The following is an 18,991-nucleotide window of genomic DNA, read 5'->3' as shown; positions in this document are numbered from 1 at the left end:
ATTTCTGAACTTGTTGTCGCTGCTGGTTAAGAATATGAGTTCCACGATTAGTGCTTTGTCAATTTAGATGAAGATTTTATGAGTTCCATAATGAGTGCTTCCGAGATTCATCGCGTCTAGCAATTGTACTGATCTTAATTATTAGTAGTTTTGCCTTGTACTAATCCACTTTGCCACAATCTTTTGTGAATCCAAACTCAAATACCCTAGTTTAAAACCCTTCCAATATAATGGCTACACTTGTAAAACTACAGTTAATTTAACAAATCAACTACTATGCTGCCTCATCTATATCTTTAAGAAAAGCCTTAGTAACAGATTTTGGTGAGATTAGTGATTCTTCTGACTTTGAGTTTGAGTTTAGAGAGATGTAACACAGAGAGAAGCCTTAGTAGCGTCTTATCTCTCTGGGAGGTCTAAAGTTGAGAGGATGAGTTTCAGGAGTTGCATTTTCATCTTCCTTCCACATCTTTATTGTCTTGTCTACCTCACACGTTACCAGCCTTAAACCCGTCTGATCATAACACGCTGCATATATGCCAGCTTCAGTCTTCAGCGAACCTAACCATGTAAACGATATAAGAAACGATTACTACTTGCAAAAAAACTCTATATCACTTTTTAAAACTTGAGAGCTTCCTTGGCTCCTAAGAACTAATCATAAACCATTAACTTTACAAGGAACACAAAGGTAAAGGATCTAAAAAACAGTTTAAGGTCATACCGGGCTGCGGAATAGTTTTTGCCTGTTGGAAATTGTGATCACTCTTCCAGTCCCAGAACCATAAACTTCCTTTATCACCTTTAATTGTAATAAGACAGGGACATTTTAGTTCAAATAATGAGGTTGGGTAGATAATATGTGTAGGAAAGGCAGATACAAGTATCATTGTTTGACCATAACTATCAAAGAAAGGGATCTGGAAATTAATTAATACCTCCAGTGACCATTACACCATCATCGTTCACAGCCACTGCGTTAATTATGTCTTCCTGCTGAGCACTGCTCCGTGGAGAAAAATAACATTAAAACACATCAGAAACTTCTTTACCACTTCAGTTAAGAGATATTATCTATTTCATTGCACTGGAAGATAAGAGAATGGATTAAGACTCAAAAAAACTAACTACAAGTCTACAAGGATTCCATAAACTTACAGCATGTTGTGGCAAAACTCTCCCTTAGGAAGGCTAAATTTTTTGATGTTGTCAGATGATGCGGAAACAAAAGCATTCCTGAACGAAACATAGAGATACATTAAAAAGGGTGCTTTATCATGCAGAACCCAAGATTGAAAAAGCAAGAAAAAGTTACTCTTTCGGATGGGGAGCCATTGATCGGACAGAGCGTTTGTGTTGCGTAAGAATTGCCATCGTTCTGCCTGATTATAATATATTTGTTAGCGAAAACCTGCATACAATGAAAAGCTCGAGAGGAAAGAAAAGTAAAAGTTCAAAAGATTGTTAAAAGGAAAGTATACCATATCGGAGGTCCCAAAATCTGATGGTTGAGTCACTAGACCCGGTAACAACTTGTGGGTCCTGCAACATCACAGACACAGTGAGTTCAAGATCCCAACATCTTATATGAGACATAAATAGCAGTAGATAACAAGGACATTATGTGCTAGAATAAAGAGAAAATGAAATGCAACGTACAGTTGGGCGGGAGAAAACAGAAGAAACATCAGCTGTATGTCCTGAAAGTGCAAAAATTTGCATCTTCGTACGGATATCCCATACCTAAAAGCAGAACAAGATATTTCGACAGCAGGCTCAGCAACTTAAATTTCAAAAGACACATATGCTTATAAACACAGGATACATCATACATCTTTTCAGTATATATCATACCCTGCAGACACTGTCTCCCCCTCCGGTTAGTAAAACATCTAGAGTTGGATGAAGAGCTGCATAGTAGACGCCATGCAAATGACCATTATGAGTATGACCATCATAAGATCGAATAACCTATCCAAGAAAATTTCCAAAAACATTGGATATGAGAAGTTCGGATCAGGAAAGGAGTAATCAATTTACACATGAGATGGAGATCCATCATCGAGTTCTAACCTTATTCTGCTCAAGGTCCCAGCATTTGACTTGCTTGTCATCACCAACAGAAAACATATAGGTATGTCTATTGCTTACAGCGAGGCCTATTAAACAATAAAATTAGAGAGCCGAAAACTTGTACACTTGTACTTCTCTACAAGACTGTTGATATAGTTTAACGGAGGGGAGTAATATATTAAAGTCTAACCTCGTACTTGCCCAATATGTCCAGTAAGTGTGAGCTTCAAAACTCCACTTGCTACATCCCATATCTAGTGAACACGATCCACATAAGCAATGTTAGCCAAACTAATGCAATCAGGCTGCTACAAGGGCTAAACTTGTACAGAATGAAAAGTCAGGTTTTACATGAGATATAGGTCTATAATGCATGAAGAACTAAATAACAGAACCTAGCAAATGAGAACCCAGAAAGGTTACAGAATAATGACAAAAAGGAATTGAAGTAGAATTCCAGAGTTGATCAGTTACCTTGATGGTATGATCAGCTGAACCAGTGCAAAACCATTCATTACTTGGGTCAAACGCAACAGATCTGACCCAACCCGAGTGTCCCTGGATTACCTGTTAACCACAAAAAAAACGCATCAACTTGTATGAATATCAAGTACTCTCTTAACGCCAGCAAGTAGTCCTACATACTTCGTTCATATGTTATATCCATAAGATGCAGAAATGCTACTGTATCACATATCTTACCCTGTAATTCTTCCATGGTGCATGCCACTATGGACGGGGCCATCTACTAGGTATTCTCTCCATTAAAGCAGAAGTTGACAGTTTTCTGTAACACATAGACACGCAAAAAAAAAACAAATAATGAGAAACGGCAGCATTGATACAACAAACCAGAGGTATTTCAGGTTACATTATGCCAAATTAAATTCCCTGATTACGAACAACCGATATCACCTCATTGCTTATTAATACCACCTAGGTGTCGCAATCTAGCTGCTTTCTCATTATAGATAGCTCATACAAGAAGAAAAGGATGGGGCACAAAACCTTTTAGATGAGGATTCATATGCAGGAAGAATCGCAGTGCTTTTGCCTGAGTTAGCAGTATTGTTCCTTCAAATCAAGAATCAATAATTATCAGAATCATCACGATAAGTAGAGCAATAGTCACAACAGCAAAAACTATTTGGATTAGTCACATTCCAAAGGAAAAGGTAAACTCACAAGTCACTTTGCGGTAAAGTTGGACCAACAACTAAAGCTTCCTCTGTTGTGCCTTTTCGAACTTCCTTGGACTCTCCAGGCCCTGCAGAGCAAATAATTTAGTCTTTCAGAACGAGAAACCATAATGCTGAAAGAGGCTACAAGATTACACTAACAGGATTATTTAGTTCAGTAGAAGTTTGTTTTCAAAAGGTACTCTAAGAAGATATGTAACTGAAACCTTTGTTTTCCAATCCTAATTATAGACATATAAATGAAAGCTCACAACTAGTATAAATAGATGTTATAAAAGAACTACCTGGAAGGGCAAGGGGAATCGATGGAGCCGTCTTATCACTGTTATGGTCAGCAGCACGGCGTGTAGTAGGCTTACTAACGGGTTCTACGCCTCCAAATGCAACTTGAATCTATACAAGAAACCTCCAAAGTCATTGACAATACATCCTAATTTGAAGCTAAACCATACTTGAAACTACAAAACTGATAAGACAAAAAAAAAAAAAAACAAAATCAAATTTTGAGAAAAATCAAAGTAAACGAAGAAACGAACAGATTCCTTTACCTTATGACAGAGCCGAATTTTTTTGCTGCGATACAGAGAAGAATCGTCAATAAACATATATTTCGAAAGATTTCGAGAAAATACAAAGGAGGAGACACTGCAAGGGAAACTAGTTAATAAACCTTTCAGGATCAGGCGGTGGGAATTGGTCATGGACGGGAACGAATAGATCAAGAGCTCGCTTAACAGATTTGTGATTGAGTTTTTTCAGTGACTGTGGTTCGAACTCGGTGCTCAAACCTATCATCGTCGTCATCTCTCTCTCTCTCACTTAGGGTTAGGGTTTTTTTCACGAACAATTAGATTCAGCGAGAACGCGAGAGAGAGACGGAGGACAACCAAAGAGTGAAACGTACGAAAATTAACCCGACCCGACCTTTATTTATAACTCGAATACCCACCCGTTTCATTAAAACCCGGAATCTTAAACCGTTCTCGAGTCGGTTTATATCAATTTACCTTTTTTGAGTAAAATAGAAAATTTTGGAAAAAGGAAAAGGTGAAAATGGTAATTTCACTAGGGAATTTTATTTCCTGTGTTTGCATCTCCAGCGAAAACCCTACGCCTATAGTATTTTTGGCTATAAATACCAAAGTTAGAGCATCGTTTTGGAACCCTCTCGTCGCTGCGTCTCTCTCCCGCAACCCTTTAATATTCGTTTTATTTCACATCGATCGGAGAGAGATAAAAAAACAATAAGCGACCATGTTGGTGTACCAAGATCTTCTCACCGGTATGCTCAATTATTGTTTATTAATTCTTAATTTTGTTGTAGCTTAATCGATCTTATAACTTCTGATTGGGATAATGGTGATATCGAATTGAGATTTCGTTAGATCTGTAATCTTATCTTAGGTTTTTCGTCAATTTGCAGCTTTCTGAATCGGTAATTCTATTCATAGGGTTGTGGTTTCTGTGATTTGGTGTTAGATCTATGAATTGATTAGTTCATATTGAGTTGTGGTCGTATTGATTGAGCTTAGTATATTGATGTAGATTGGATTTTGTTTTTGGGTTTGTATTCGATTGTTTAGATTCTTAATTAGTTCGAATTTGCTTGAAGTGATTATGATGACAAAGTTTTCTGCTCTAGTATGATTTGATGAAGTTTTGGCTGATCTGCTATAATTTAGAGTCACTAATTGTATATGTTATCTTATGAGGAATATATTGAGATTGATACGAGTAATGACTAATGATTTTTGTTTATTGATTTTAGGTGATGAGCTTCTGTCCGACTCTTTCCCTTACAAGGAGATTGAGAATGGAATTCTTTGGGAAGTTGAAGGAAAGGTTAGTACTGCCAATGTGTCATCAACCCTAAAATCTTCATGCTTTGTTCTGAATCTGTGATATTTTTGTTTTCCTGTTCTCATTGGTATTTTTTTTATTGTACAGTGGGTTGTGTTGGGAGCTGTAGATGTTAACATTGGTGCCAATCCATCTGCTGAGGAAGGTGGTGAGGATGAGGGTGTTGATGACTCTGCCACAAAGGTTGTTGACATTGTCGACACCTTCAGACTTCAGGTTGGTTTTGCTTGCTTCTTTTTAATCACACAGTAATTGATATTGTTGTTGTTCTGTTTTGCATTCTAAGCCTTATTTTGGTGGTAGCATTGCAATTACTGTTCCAAGAGCTCACTTTTTGTTTTCTTGTAGGAGCAACCAACTTATGATAAGAAGGGATTCATCGCTTACATTAAGAAATACATCAAACTTTTGACACCCAAGCTCAGCGAGGAGGACCAAGCAGTCTTCAAGAAGGGTATTGAGGGAGCTACCAAGTATTTGCTCCCCAGGCTCGGTGACTTCCAATTGTAAGTTTTCCCCCAATCTTCTCTTATTTTCTGTATAACATGACATATTCTGAAATCTCATTTATGGTTTTATGTTGTTTGATACAAAACAGCTTTGTTGGTGAGGGGATGCATGATGACAGCTCTTTGGTCTTTGCTTACTACAAGGAGGGTGCCACCAACCCAACATTTTTGTACTTCGCACATGGTTTGAAGGAGGTCAAGTGCTGAGAGAGAAGCTCTCGTCGGGTTACTGTGGTCGTTCGCAGCGACTCAAGTTTATGTGTCTTTATATTTTCTTGTGTTTCGTCGTTGTCTCCTATTAAAAATGACCTACAAATTTGCTTTTCTCTTCTTTTCTTCTGTGATTTGAAGTCGTTTCAGTTAATTTATCCGAAAGACAATGCTTTATCAGTTCTTATTAGTTGAATTTTGGTCGTTACTTTTTGGGATGTTTGATGTAACATCACTTCTTCAGTTTGCTTTTATCATTTGGGCGTGGGTTAGTAAAACTCATGGCGAATCTCGATGCAAACTAATAAAAAAGTCTAATAATTTTGGATTCAGATCGTAAACAGTGTGTTATTTTTACTATTTGGAACCTTTAAACATTTGATGGAATATGCTCTAGTATGTACTGTTTTGACCTTTTCTCGAGTAAAAAGTGGCAAGAGACATTCATCAACGTAGGCATGTTATCCCTCCACGTATGTTTTCTGCTCTTTTATCAAAGGGTTATTATCTCACGTGCGGAATCTGTAACTATAAGAGTTATGTCCTCTTGTTTTGTTTTAGACAAATGACAGTGGCCGTAATAAAGATGTATGTATGAATGTGTGTGTTGTTTAACTTTAGCAATCAACGTATCCTATGCTTGATTCTTTACTACGTTACAAGTTTACAAATGCTGTCCAATTCACGTACATTGACCATTTATTTGGTTTTTATTATCCAAAATAAGATTTTCTGCGAGAATTAAGAAGAGTTCGCTCTTCGCTGCGTGGATTGCTCAACAACATAATATACAAGTATCTAGATATAGTTATTTTATTTTGTGTATACTATGTGGATTGTGGACGAGAGGACAACCAAAATGCGTTGGTACGTATTGTGTCTCACGTAAAAGGAAACGTGATTTGGTCGGTTTGACGTTGCTCCAACTTCCTTGTATATATCTAACGTATTTTAAAGTCATTTTCAAATTTTTGTTGGTCCTTTCGTTTTAGCTTTACACTCTTCAACACTTTTTTGCTTTTGGTCAAAACACTCTTTAAGTCTTAGCAAATTACGTAATCGGTACTATGGCCATTTGTTAATCGTAACAAAGGACTGAAGGAGGTAGATTAACCTACAGCTGCACAAAACTAGAGATCAATGTTGATAAATAAAAGAAAAAGCTCCTTTCATACTGGCTTATACTTGATTACTTAAAATCAGGAATCGTTTAGATCCAAATGCTTTAGGCTAAAGCAAAAAGCTTTTTTGATTCAAAAGGAAGGAACCCACAAGCTGTATTGTCCCACTTCTCTACTTTTGCATATTCTTTTTTCGTATATTATATTGGATTAACTCAATTTTTTGGTTTTAAACAATACACATTTACATACATAAAGTATGTTAGCTTCTCATAAACACTCTCACACACATTCACACATCTAAACAATTCAAAATTCAAAACCAATACTTTATTTTGATGAAAAATGGAAATAGAAAAAGTAATATAAGATTTTAAAATCATTATCAAGTACTATAAATTTCCAGAAGTTGTGGAATTCATGTCATTTTCCTCGGATAGTTTCAAATTTCATTTCTCTATTATACTATATAAGATTGGTCGTCCAAAGTCCAAACCAATATCCTTTGATATCATAAAAATAGCTGAAATCTCAAATTACACATAGCATATAAATCCACCAAGGTTATTATCAGCTACTAGATGAATACCCGCACGTATTGCGGGTTTGTTTATATCTATATATATATATATACATTTATTGCAATATCTTTTTTGCTTCTTATATTTTCACATTTGAAAAATTAAAAATTATATACTACCAAATGAAACTGAGATTTTTTTGTGAGGAGGTAAAGAATATTAAATTTTGTTTAAAGCTAAATCTTATTCTAAAGTGATTTTTGTAGATAAAAACTATTAGTCTATTAGCATATTTTTAAGGAAGTAAAATAATTATACCATTTGCACATTTGATTGGTAGATTAAAACATTTAAACATCATACAATTCTAGTCTAAAACTTAGGTATTTAGATATATTTGTATTTAAGCTTCTCAAATAAATACCATGAGACTCTCAAATTCTTGTTATCAAAAATATTTTCATGCAGCTTAGTTAACTCTTTAATGGTTATAATTAAAATATACAACTTCCCTTCCTGCTAGTTATTCAACTTCTTGAATATAATTCTAGAATTTAATTTTCTTCTTCTTTTCTCTCTGTATTTTCATCAACCAACATTATATCATTAATTTAACTATCTTCATTCAATAGTGAACAAAACTCCGATCTTTTTCATATATAAAAATTATTTCTCTAAAGACACACTTTTATAAATTTCTATACAATAGTAACCAAATTTCCAGTCACTGTTACAACCCTTCAAATTGTTGAGAAAATTCTAGCTCCTAAACCATATATTCATATCTTCATGGTTTACCCTAAGAGAACGAAAGAAATCTTTGGTTTTACTCTCAATACATTTTTTTTCTTTTGGTGATGCATCTACTTACTTAAAGAATACATCAACATGTTCTAAGCCTCTCTAAATTTCTTATATAAATATTAAAATTATTTTTGATATGAAAAAAAATAAAAAACATAGAAGATGTTTCAAATTCCTCCTTAATTTTAAATATGTTTGCTTTTAATTTGGATTGACAGATGTCACTCTCTCCACTGCTGACGTGTCACTCATATGGATAGAGTTGAGCAACTTTCATACTATAGATTACATCTATAAATAAACCCATCAATTTTATGCAGTATATAAGGTCAAAATAGGTATGATATTAATTCAAGATACTATCCTATATTAATTTTTATTTGATGTCACCATGGACCATGGTGTATATGTCGTTGTGTCATGATCTCAGCATAGAAAAAAAAAACTATAGTAACATATAATAAGACCGTTCATATATATATTAGATCGTGTGAACTTGTTTAAAATATTTTGGACCAAATAGCAAAAATCAAAAAGAGTAGGACAAATCGGTGAACGTATCAGAAATGAAAGGGGGTTCAAACTATCACTTTTTAAAAAAAAGTTTAAACGCCTCAAACTTTTTATTTTATTCTTTTAGTGTCTTATACTTTGTCAAATCCTCTTCAACGCCCTCTCTCTCTCTCTCTCTCTCTCTCTCATCTCATTTCTCATCTCTCTCTCTCTCTGCGCCTAACGTCGCTTACGGAGAAGACGAAATTTTTTGAACAGAGCTTTGTCCCAAACGCTAAACGACGCGCATCGCTTAGGGTTCTTCTTCACTCGTCGGAGATCTGATTGTATTTTTGACGGGAAAAAAAAAAATTTCAGATCGCAGATCTCTAACGCAACCGTTGCGTGTCTTCGTTTCCATCTGGTAATCATCACTTCCGTCTTCTCCTATATTTTTTTTTGGGAGTCTTCGTCGATCCTCTTCTCTGATGCAATCTATTGGTTTAAATTTCAGATTTCCAAGGAAATTGAAACGAGTTTTGGAGCTGTTGTAACTCTTTCGCTTTCATGTTTTGTATTGAATCCGAATCTTCTCCACATTGTGAGTTTCATTTCGATTGAATCTAATTTTGGGGGATTTATTTTTGATTTTTGTTTCCGATTTGTAATCTTAACAAACGTGGGGGAATGTTTTTTGTTTTGGATGAAGAGTTGTTCTACAGATCTCCGAAGTTGGCTCCTCAAAGAAGATCGCAGCGCCTCATGGGCGGCCAAATGCAGCAGAGCAATGCTGCGGCTGCGACGGCGCTATACGATGGGGCTATACCCGCTAATGACGCAGGAGATGCTGTCATGGCACGGTGGCTTCAATCCGCTGGCTTGCAGCATCTGGCGTCTCCCGTTGCTTCTACAGGCAACGATCAGCGTCATCTCCCTAACCTTCTCATGCAGGTACATTACTTACTTTCCCTGCTTCTTTGTTTCGTCTACTCTGCCGATACATTGCATGCCCTTTAATTCTCCCTTATCCGTTTGTAGTTTTACTCTGGCTTATCAATTTTGTATTAGACATAGATAGCCAAGTTTTGTTAGAGCTTTTTAGGTTTTGCTGAATCATGCGTGTATGATACTACGATAGGAATGTAGGATTGTTTCTTTCTGTTTTGGATATTAGTCATTATGTATTTTAAGGAAAGCTTGGATTTTGTTTGGCCATTTACGCCAACGTGATTTAGTTAGATGATTTCTGCATGGTTATATTAGTCTAGTTAGTTTGCGTGGTTCTGATATATGAAGCCTCCTTTGTGGTGTTTACGGTATCTGCTAGGGTTATGGAGCACAGACTGCTGAAGAGAAACAAAGACTGTTCAAACTAATGAGAAATCTCAATTTTAACGGGGAGTCGACTTCTGAATCATATACACCAACTGCTCAGACATCAGCAGGTATGCCGTCTTCGGAAGGGTTTTTTTCACCTGAGTTTAGAGGTGATTTTGGAGCTGGATTATTGGATCTTCATGCTATGGATGATACAGAGCTTCTATCCGAGGTATGTTTGGAAGAAGAACTAGTGAAAAGACTATTCATATTTACCCATTAGTGTCTGTGGAGAACGGAGGGATCTTAAATTCATCAGATTGTCTGTTCTAATGAGTGTTACTGCCAATCTTGTATCGCTTTATTGAGCCCCAACTAATCCATTTGGGTTGTGTGCATGCAATCTATCTGCGATACTTCTGTTGGGCAACTTCTAATCTGGAAACTCGAAAGGATTTAGCGGTGACCAGTTTTGGTCTTGTTGTCGTTAGAAAGTTTCTGGGGAAAAACGCTGCTTCTATTATTAGCTACCTCTTTTCTTTTTTTTTTTTTGTCGTCAACATTTGCTAGGTCTTAAGAAAGTGATTATCCATGTGAAAGTTATCAACCCGTTGATTTTGTAGTGACATCCTTCCATTTTGCAGCATATGATTACCGAACCCTTTGAGCCATCACCTTTCATGCCTAGTGTTAATAAAGAATTTGAAGACGACTTTAATTTGCCAGCTAATCGTCAACAACGGCAACAGACAGATGCTGAACCTTTGGGTTCATTGCCTAAGAGTGAAAAAGAAAATAACAGTGTAGCCAAGATTAAAGTAGTGGTAGGTCATTCACTTAAGCACTGACCTTTTTCCTTACTACTTGATTGTTTTATAAGCAACGTTCATTATCACTAGGGATCATTGGGAAACCATTTTCTTTTTTCTTTTTAGGTAAGGAAAAGACCCCTAAACAAGAAAGAAACAGCTAGAAAGGAGGAGGATGTTGTGACGGTATCTGGTAATTCTTTGACTGTCCATGAACCCAAGCTGAAGGTTCGTGTGTATTCTTCATCGAAGATAACAATGGCATCCATGATTCAGTTGAACAACTGAACGATGGCATCCTGCTATAAAGGTCATAATATTGAATGAATCGTAATTTTGCTGGTGCAGGTGGATTTGACTGCTTATGTGGAAAAGCATGAGTTCTGCTTTGATGCTGTTCTAGATGAGGATGTTTCAAATGATGAGGTAAGTTAATAATTGAACGTATTGGAGTCCATATGAAAACCTATTAACTAGATCATAATGCAACCTTGAGCTGTGATAGACTTATGATTTATGTCAAGGTCAACATACCTTATGGACCTATTAACTAGATCAGCATGTGGTTTCCCCCACCTATTCCATCTAGATTGGATTGATGAATGGATACATTCAGCCTTTTTGAATATTACAGAAGCTTTATTCTGCTTTGAAGTGGTTTGTTGTTCCCTTGAACAGGTGTATCGGGCCACAATTGAGCCTATAATTCCCATTATTTTCCAGAGAACTAAAGCTACATGCTTTGCATATGGTCAAACAGGTATACTGATAGTTACATTCTTTCTAACAGATTCCAGGTTTTAAATGATAATAGTTTCTTCATGCTTTTATGGCGCTGATGATGTTTTGCTTTGTTCAGGTAGTGGTAAGACATTCACAATGAAACCACTACCCATACGAGCAGTTGAAGATCTTATGAGGTTGTTGCGTCAACCAGTGTACAGCAATCAGAGATTTAAACTGTGGCTCAGCTATTTTGAGATATATGGTGGAAAGCTGTTTGATCTGCTCAGTGAGAGAAAGTTAGTGTTCTTTGTTTTTCTCATTTCTTTGAAATTGCATAATTGCTGAGAGGTTTTATTGTTTTTCTTTTCTTTTGGCAAATATTAGCTTTCTCATCCTTTCAGTTTCGATTCTTTTCATTGTTGTCTACTACTATCGCAAATGCATGTTTTACAGTTATCTAAATAATTTTGTTATTGCCGAGCAGGAAACTTTGCATGCGAGAAGATGGTAGACAGCAAGTTTGCATTGTTGGCCTGCAAGAATATGAAGTTTCAGATGTACAACTTGTAAAGGATTTTATCGAGAAAGGAAATGCGGAAAGGAGCACAGGGTCAACTGGAGCAAATGAGGAATCTTCTAGATCACATGCTATCCTACAGCTTGTTGTAAAAAAGCATGTTGAGGTAAAAGAAACTAGACGGAGGAATAATGATGGTAATGAATTGCCTGGGAAAGTTGTGGGAAAGATTTCTTTCATTGACCTTGCTGGCAGTGAAAGAGGTGCAGACACCACAGACAATGACCGTCAGACAAGGTAAAGATTCTCGTTACCCATGTGGTTGAGTATTTTGAATATTGACTTAACACTAATGCGTAGATTAAAATTTATGCTTGTTTTGGAATTGTTGCCTTGTTGGTATTGATGGAGTGGCACTTTGCTGCTTTTACTTTAGGACCACCACACTTCAGATTTAATGCTTTATAGTTTTCATGGTGGATTTTTCTTAGGATGGAAGGCGCAGAAATCAACAAGAGTCTCTTGGCTCTTAAGGAATGTATACGTGCACTGGACAATGACCAGCTGCATATACCATTTCGTGGAAGCAAACTAACTGAGGTGCTCCGTGACTCATTTGTTGGAAACTCAAGGACGGTGATGATTTCTTGCATCTCTCCAAATGCAGGATCGTGTGAACATACCCTCAATACTCTAAGATATGCTGATAGGTATGTTTTGTTCCAAGTATTGCCTCTCTTGAAACAAATTCTCAATTTCACCTTCTCTTAACCTGCTGTTGGCTGTGTACCAAACAAACAGGGTCAAAAGTTTATCTAAAACTGGAAATAGCAAGAAAGATCAAACTGCCAATTCAATGCCTCCTCCGGTTAATAAGGATACTTTGTTGGGCTCAAATGATGTGGAAGATGTCTTCGAGCCCCCACAGGAATTGAATGTACAGGAAACCAGGAGGAGGGTGGTTGAAAAGGACAGCAACACTACATCGGGTATTGACTTCAGACAGCCTACAAATTATCGAGAGGAAAGTGGAATCCCATCAATCTCAATGGACAAGGGAAGATCAGAGACGAACAGTTCTTTTGGTGGCTCCACTAGTCAGAGGAGCCACTTGTCTTCATACCCCCAAGAAACTTCAGACCGTGAAGAGAAAGTGAAGAAAGTGTCGCCACCTCGTGGGAAAGGGTTGCGGGAAGAGAAACCAGACAGAGCACAAAGCTGGTCTAAAAGAGAAGTCAGTTCATCGGATATTCCTACCTTGACAAACTTTAGACAGAGCACAAATGAAACCGCGTCGAGGCAATACGAAACTGACACTTCACTTGATGATAACATTGATGCACTGCTTGAGGTAAAATACCAACTTAAACCTTTAAACATGTGATGAACCTGTGAAATTGATTTTGAAAGCAAATGTAGAAACTTGTACTAATAGTTCTGTTCGTATCATATCATAAGTTCATAACCATCAGCGCATGACCTTTTCAGGAAGAAGAAGCTCTCATTGCGGCACACAGAAAAGAAATAGAGGATACAATGGAGATTGTTCGCGAGGTAAGTACAAAACGCACCAAAATGAAATACTAAATTTTTATTGTAGGTTAGTAGTATAGCTCGTTTGATTTTTGTGTTTATAACGTTATCAGGAAATGAAACTTTTAGCGGAGGTGGACCAACCAGGAAGCATGATAGAAAACTATGTAACCCAACTGAGCTTTGTGTTGTCTAGAAAAGCAGCAGGGCTTGTTAGTCTTCAAGCCAGGCTTGCTCGGTTCCAACACCGTCTCAAGGAACAAGAAATACTAAGTCGTAAGAGAGTTCCTCGGTAGTTGTCAGAAGAAGAAGGAAAACCAAAAAGTGTGGTGTTGTTAAAGTGTGAAAGTTTGCTCATGAAGAAGAGAGTGAAAAAGTTTTTTTAGTTTCAATGTCAGAAGGAAAAAAAAGAGAAAAAGCAAAAAAAGGTGGTGGTCTCTTCTTTGTTACAAAGAATGACAAAAATGTCCTTCGTGTTTGTGAAATCGGGCATTTATTTTCCTTTTATTTTTTTTTAATTTACTGATTTTAGTTATAAAATTATACCTTTTGTGTTTCCTATTTTTCTATATCCTCTCCAAAAGCTGGTGAAAAACTAATGTCGATTTTAAACTTTACTTTAAAACAACTGAAAAAACATTATAACCATATTTTATCTTGTGACAATATATTATATGTAAGTTTCAGTGAGCCATTTTATAAAAGCTAATAATAAGATATTTAAAATAACCATATCTACTGACAAAGAAAGAAAAGACAGGTGAATAGCTCCAATAGTCCAACAGCCCAAACTAAAAGGCCTTGGCCCACCTCACTATTGGTCACGTGACATGCCTTTTCGACGATGGCAATACAAAAAAGCCATTCTCAACCGTCCGATGTTAAAACCCAAACCGATTAAAACCGTCCATTAAAGTCTCTTATCTCCTCCCTTCTCCTTCCCGTCGTAGTTGCACTGTCGCAGGCGAGTAAAAAGCCGAACGAACTATACACAAAAATTAATTTTTCTTTTCTTTGGCCTTCTCTGTCTCTGCAATAAGCAGGTTAGATTCTCCTTTTCGCCATTGCTGTTCTCCTCGTCTTGTATCTTTTGAATTCGTATCAGAAAACACACCTTTGATTTTGGTTATTTTTTCTTCACTCCCATTGATTTTGAAAGTAACGAGGAGTTTTATTTATTTATGATTTTGTGGCGATAATTCTGAGCTAGGGATTTTTTTTTTTTTTTTCTTTTGTTTAATTTGGTTTGGTGCAGTGATTCGTGATTTTGGTTTGGATTAGGGGGTTTTGTTTGTAGCTGCGGTGGTGATCTTAAGAAATGGGAGACGGGGTTGAGATTGTTAACAGCTTAGATGGGGAAGAGATGAAGCTTGCGGAGGATAGAACTAGTGATGGTGATGTAGAGAAAAAGGAGTTGGTGAGATCTGATGAAGTGATTGATAATGAAGAAGAGGTTTTTGAGGAAGCAATTGGTTCAGAACTTGAATCTTACGGAGCGGATTTGCCATTAGAGGCAACAAGTAGGGATGAGAGAGGAGGTAAAGATTTAGAGGTTAGTTATACGGCGGTGGGAGATAGCCATGGTGAGGTTAAGGTTACGAAGGAGGCTAAATCTGATCTGGTGGTGGCTTCCAAGATGAATGATGATGATCATGGGGGAGCAGGTGTAGATATTTCAAATGGTAGAATCGATTCAAGCTTGGATCATGTGGTTGAGAACAGTGATAAAGCTACTTCCAATGGTTCCAATTTAGCGGCTGAGGTTGTTAGTTTAGGAACCGGAAATATACATTCTTTTTCTGAAAATGCAGTCGTAATTCCTGATGATAAAGAACTGGTGGCTGAAGTTATCTCAGTAAGGGCCTGGTCCGAGGAAACAGGGAATGATGGTACTGAAAATGGCATTGGAACAGAACAAGAGATTGAGGAAGGTGAAGGAGCACTTACGAATTGCTTTGACAATGAGTCTGGGCCACAGAGAAATGATGAGACTGGTGCCGACTACAATAGTGTTAACAATGCTTCTGGTGAGGAATCCTTGAATGATAGTATTGAAGTAGCAGCTGGGATCCTATCTCCTTTGGAAAAATCTAGTTCCGAGGAAAAGAAAGAGACTGAAGATCACAGCAGTAGTGGCTTCCGTGGGGAAACTCTTAGAGAACAGGAGACTGTTCAGGATAGGAATGGAGGACATGATGTTCAGCAGAGTCCTCAATCTAAGGAAATTGAAGAGCAGCAAGACAGCAGAGCAAATATTAGACAAAATATTAAGGAAAGTCAACATGTGGATAGTGAATCTGAGGTATTAAGTTCTGTTTCTCCAGCAGAGTCTAGAAGTACTGCAGCATTACCACCTGCTCGCCCGGCAGGTCTTGGTCGTGCTGCTCCTCTTTTGGAACCGTCACCACGCCTTCCACAACAGCCTCGTGTCAATGGCAATGTGTCTCATAATCAGCCTCAGCAAGCTGAAGACTCTGCCACTGCAGAGACAGATGAGCATGATGAGACTCGTGAGAAGCTCCAGTTGATCAGGGTCAAGTTTTTGAGGCTTGCACATAGATTAGGGCAAACTCCACATAATGTTGTTGTTGCTCAGGTTTTATACAGGCTTGGACTGGCTGAACAGTTGAGGGGCAGAAACGGAAGCCGTGTTGGTGCCTTTAGTTTTGATCGTGCCAGTGCCATGGCAGAACAGCTTGAGGCAGCTGGACAGGATCCCCTTGATTTTTCTTGTACAATTATGGTGCTCGGTAAAAGTGGGGTTGGTAAAAGTGCAACTATCAATTCTATTTTTGATGAACTGAAAATTAGTACTGATGCATTCCAGATGGGGACAAAGAGGGTTCAGGATGTTGAGGGTTTTGTTCAGGGAATTAAGGTACGGATAATTGACACTCCTGGTCTCTTACCATCCTGGTCAGATCAACACAAGAATGAGAAGATCCTGAAGTCTGTTCGGGCATTCATCAAGAAAAATCCGCCTGACATTGTATTATATCTTGATAGGTTGGATATGCAAAGCAGAGATTCTGGTGACATGCCTCTCTTGCGCACCATCACTGATGTTTTTGGACCATCAATATGGTTTAATGCCATTGTGGGTTTGACTCATGCCGCTTCGGCTCCACCAGATGGCCCAAATGGTACTGCTTCTAGCTATGAGATGTTTGTAACACAACGTTCTCATGTCATCCAGCAGGCCATTCGCCAAGCAGCGGGAGATATGAGGCTCATGAACCCTGTTTCTTTAGTTGAGAACCACTCTGCTTGCAGGACAAATCGGGCAGGCCAGAGAGTATTACCTAACGGCCAAGTGTGGAAGCCTCATTTGCTATTACTCTCATTTGCATCCAAGATTCTAGCAGAAGCAAATGCTCTTCTGAAATTACAAGATAATATTTCAGGGGAACAATTTGCAGCTCGGTCCAAGGCTCCTCCATTACCAGTTCTTCTCTCATCGCTTCTGCAGTCAAGATCACAAGCTAAGCTTCCTGAGCAGCAGTACGATGATGAAGAAGATGAAGATGATTTGGACGAATCATCAGATTCTGATGAAGAATCAGAGTATGATGACCTTCCTCCCTTTAAGCGGTTGACTAAAGCCGAGATGGCCAAGCTTAGTAAAGCTCAGAAGAAGGAATATCTGGATGAGATGGAGTACCGGGAAAAATTATTTATGAAGAGGCAGATGAAAGAGGAAAGAAAGAGACGTAAGTTGATGAAGAAATTTGCTGCTGAGATTAAAGATATGCCTAACGGGTATAGTGAGAATGTGGAAGAAGAGAGAAGTGAACCTGCATCTGTTCCAGTTCCCATGCCGGATTTATCTCTACCTGCATCTTTTGACTCTGACAATCCTACTCACCGGTACCGGTACCTTGATTCCTCCAATCAATGGCTTGTTAGGCCAGTCCTGGAAACTCATGGGTGGGATCATGATATTGGTTATGAAGGTGTGAATGCGGAACGACTTTTTGTTGTTAAAGACAAAATCCCGATATCTTTCTCTGGTCAAGTGACAAAGGACAAGAAGGATGCTAATGTGCAGCTGGAACTGGCCAGCTCGGTTAAACATGGAGAGGGTAGATCAACTTCCCTAGGTTTTGACATGCAAAACGCTGGGAAGGAATTGGCTTACACAATTCGTAGTGAAACTAGATTTAACAATTTTAGGAAAAACAAAGCGGCGGCTGGTCTCTCTGTAACGCTCTTGGGTGATTCGGTGTCTGCGGGGCTGAAAGTCGAAGATAAGTTGATTGCTAATAAACGGTTCAGAATGGTTATGTCTGGTGGGGCAATGACTAGTCGGGGAGATGTTGCCTATGGTGGTAGTTTAGAAGCTCAGTTTAGAGATAAAGATTATCCACTTGGTCGGTTTTTGTCAACTCTTGGACTTTCTGTGATGGATTGGCATGGCGATCTTGCTATCGGAGGAAATATACAGTCCCAAGTGCCCATTGGACGTTCTTCTAATCTAATTGCTCGTGCTAATTTGAATAACAGAGGGGCAGGGCAAGTAGGCATCCGCGTAAACAGCTCTGAGCAGCTCCAACTTGCTATGGTTGCATTGGTGCCTCTGTTCAAGAAGCTTCTTAGTTATTATTCCCCGAGCAAATGCAATATGGACAATAATTAATAACATTAAGGTTTTGATAGAAAAGGTACTAATCTATCTGCTTTTGGTTGCTGATCTCGATTTTTTTGTTTCATTTGCTGTAAAAACCATCTGTTAACTGACCGTATCCATGGATTGCTGATATTGATGTGACTTTTGGTTTTGGTACAGGAGGAACGTCCAAACTCAGAATGCATTCGTTCCTACTAGTCTCCGGTATAATAATTCAGTAGTGGTTTTCTTCTCTTTCTCAAACCTTTGTCTATGTTAGCATAAAGCATACCTATTTTTGTTCATGTACCTCATGATTATCGATTAGTTATAAAAATGCATTTAGTGATTTATTATTCTCGACCACAACTCTATCAACACATTCTTAGTCACTGCTTTTTTTTTTTTAATAAGAACAGAATAAGAAGAATTTAAACAACACATAAACAAGACAAGTAGTAAGAACAACTCATTCAACTTTATTTATATAAAAAAATATATATATATCTAAACTCTCTCTTCTCTCTCTTACCTTGTCTTCTGACCGTTGTTCTCTTCGCCGTTTATTCTCCGTCGTTTCACCACTGCAGTCCCAATTCCTTCTGGGTTTAAGAACTTCTCTCTCGGATTGTCTATCTGAGCAGAGCCATCACCGGAGATTTCAATTTTTTCGGTCCGGTTTCTGTAAAATTTC

The 18,991-nt window shown here is 37.8% G+C and overlaps 3 protein-coding genes and 1 pseudogene across 6 annotated transcripts; 3 read left to right on the top strand and 1 right to left on the bottom strand.

Annotated features, from left to right (window-relative positions):
- On the bottom strand, window positions 208-4,180 carry LOC104745998 (annotated as a pseudogene).
- On the top strand, window positions 4,423-6,108 carry LOC104745997 (translationally-controlled tumor protein 1). The gene is made up of 5 exons (XM_010467385.2): window positions 4,423-4,554; window positions 5,041-5,114; window positions 5,220-5,348; window positions 5,481-5,638; window positions 5,731-6,108. The coding sequence occupies exons 1-5, from the start codon at window positions 4,527-4,529 to the stop codon at window positions 5,846-5,848; spliced, it is 507 nt and encodes a 168-aa protein (XP_010465687.1). The 5' UTR covers window positions 4,423-4,526; the 3' UTR covers window positions 5,849-6,108.
- LOC104745995 (kinesin-like protein KIN-13A) lies at window positions 8,958-14,254 on the top strand. Of its 2 annotated transcripts, none has more exons than XM_010467384.2 (14): window positions 8,958-9,213; window positions 9,304-9,390; window positions 9,512-9,740; window positions 10,117-10,338; window positions 10,751-10,930; window positions 11,042-11,143; window positions 11,264-11,341; window positions 11,594-11,675; window positions 11,775-11,937; window positions 12,126-12,455; window positions 12,650-12,868; window positions 12,960-13,509; window positions 13,647-13,712; window positions 13,805-14,254. In XM_010467384.2, the coding sequence occupies exons 3-14, from the start codon at window positions 9,552-9,554 to the stop codon at window positions 13,985-13,987; spliced, it is 2,364 nt and encodes a 787-aa protein (XP_010465686.1). In that variant the 5' UTR covers window positions 8,958-9,213; window positions 9,304-9,390; window positions 9,512-9,551; the 3' UTR covers window positions 13,988-14,254. The 2 variants fall into 2 exon arrangements, with proteins under 2 accessions (XP_010465686.1, XP_010465685.1); XM_010467383.2 differs by having other exon boundaries at window positions 9,499-9,740.
- LOC104745994 (translocase of chloroplast 120, chloroplastic-like) lies at window positions 14,596-18,653 on the top strand. Of its 3 annotated transcripts, none has more exons than XM_019237014.1 (3): window positions 14,596-14,734; window positions 14,947-18,352; window positions 18,478-18,653. In XM_019237014.1, the coding sequence occupies exon 2, from the start codon at window positions 15,010-15,012 to the stop codon at window positions 18,325-18,327; it is 3,318 nt and encodes a 1,105-aa protein (XP_019092559.1). In that variant the 5' UTR covers window positions 14,596-14,734; window positions 14,947-15,009; the 3' UTR covers window positions 18,328-18,352; window positions 18,478-18,653. The 3 variants fall into 3 exon arrangements, with proteins under 3 accessions (XP_019092559.1, XP_019092561.1, XP_019092560.1); XM_019237016.1 differs by having other exon boundaries at window positions 14,601-14,734; window positions 14,973-18,352; XM_019237015.1 differs by having other exon boundaries at window positions 14,601-18,352.

The sequence above is a fragment of the Camelina sativa genome, chromosome 15 (genome assembly GCF_000633955.1).
Source record: "Camelina sativa cultivar DH55 chromosome 15, Cs, whole genome shotgun sequence".
Classification (NCBI taxonomy): Eukaryota; Viridiplantae; Streptophyta; class Magnoliopsida; order Brassicales; family Brassicaceae; genus Camelina; species Camelina sativa.
This window is presented reverse-complemented; position numbering and strand designations above follow the sequence as displayed.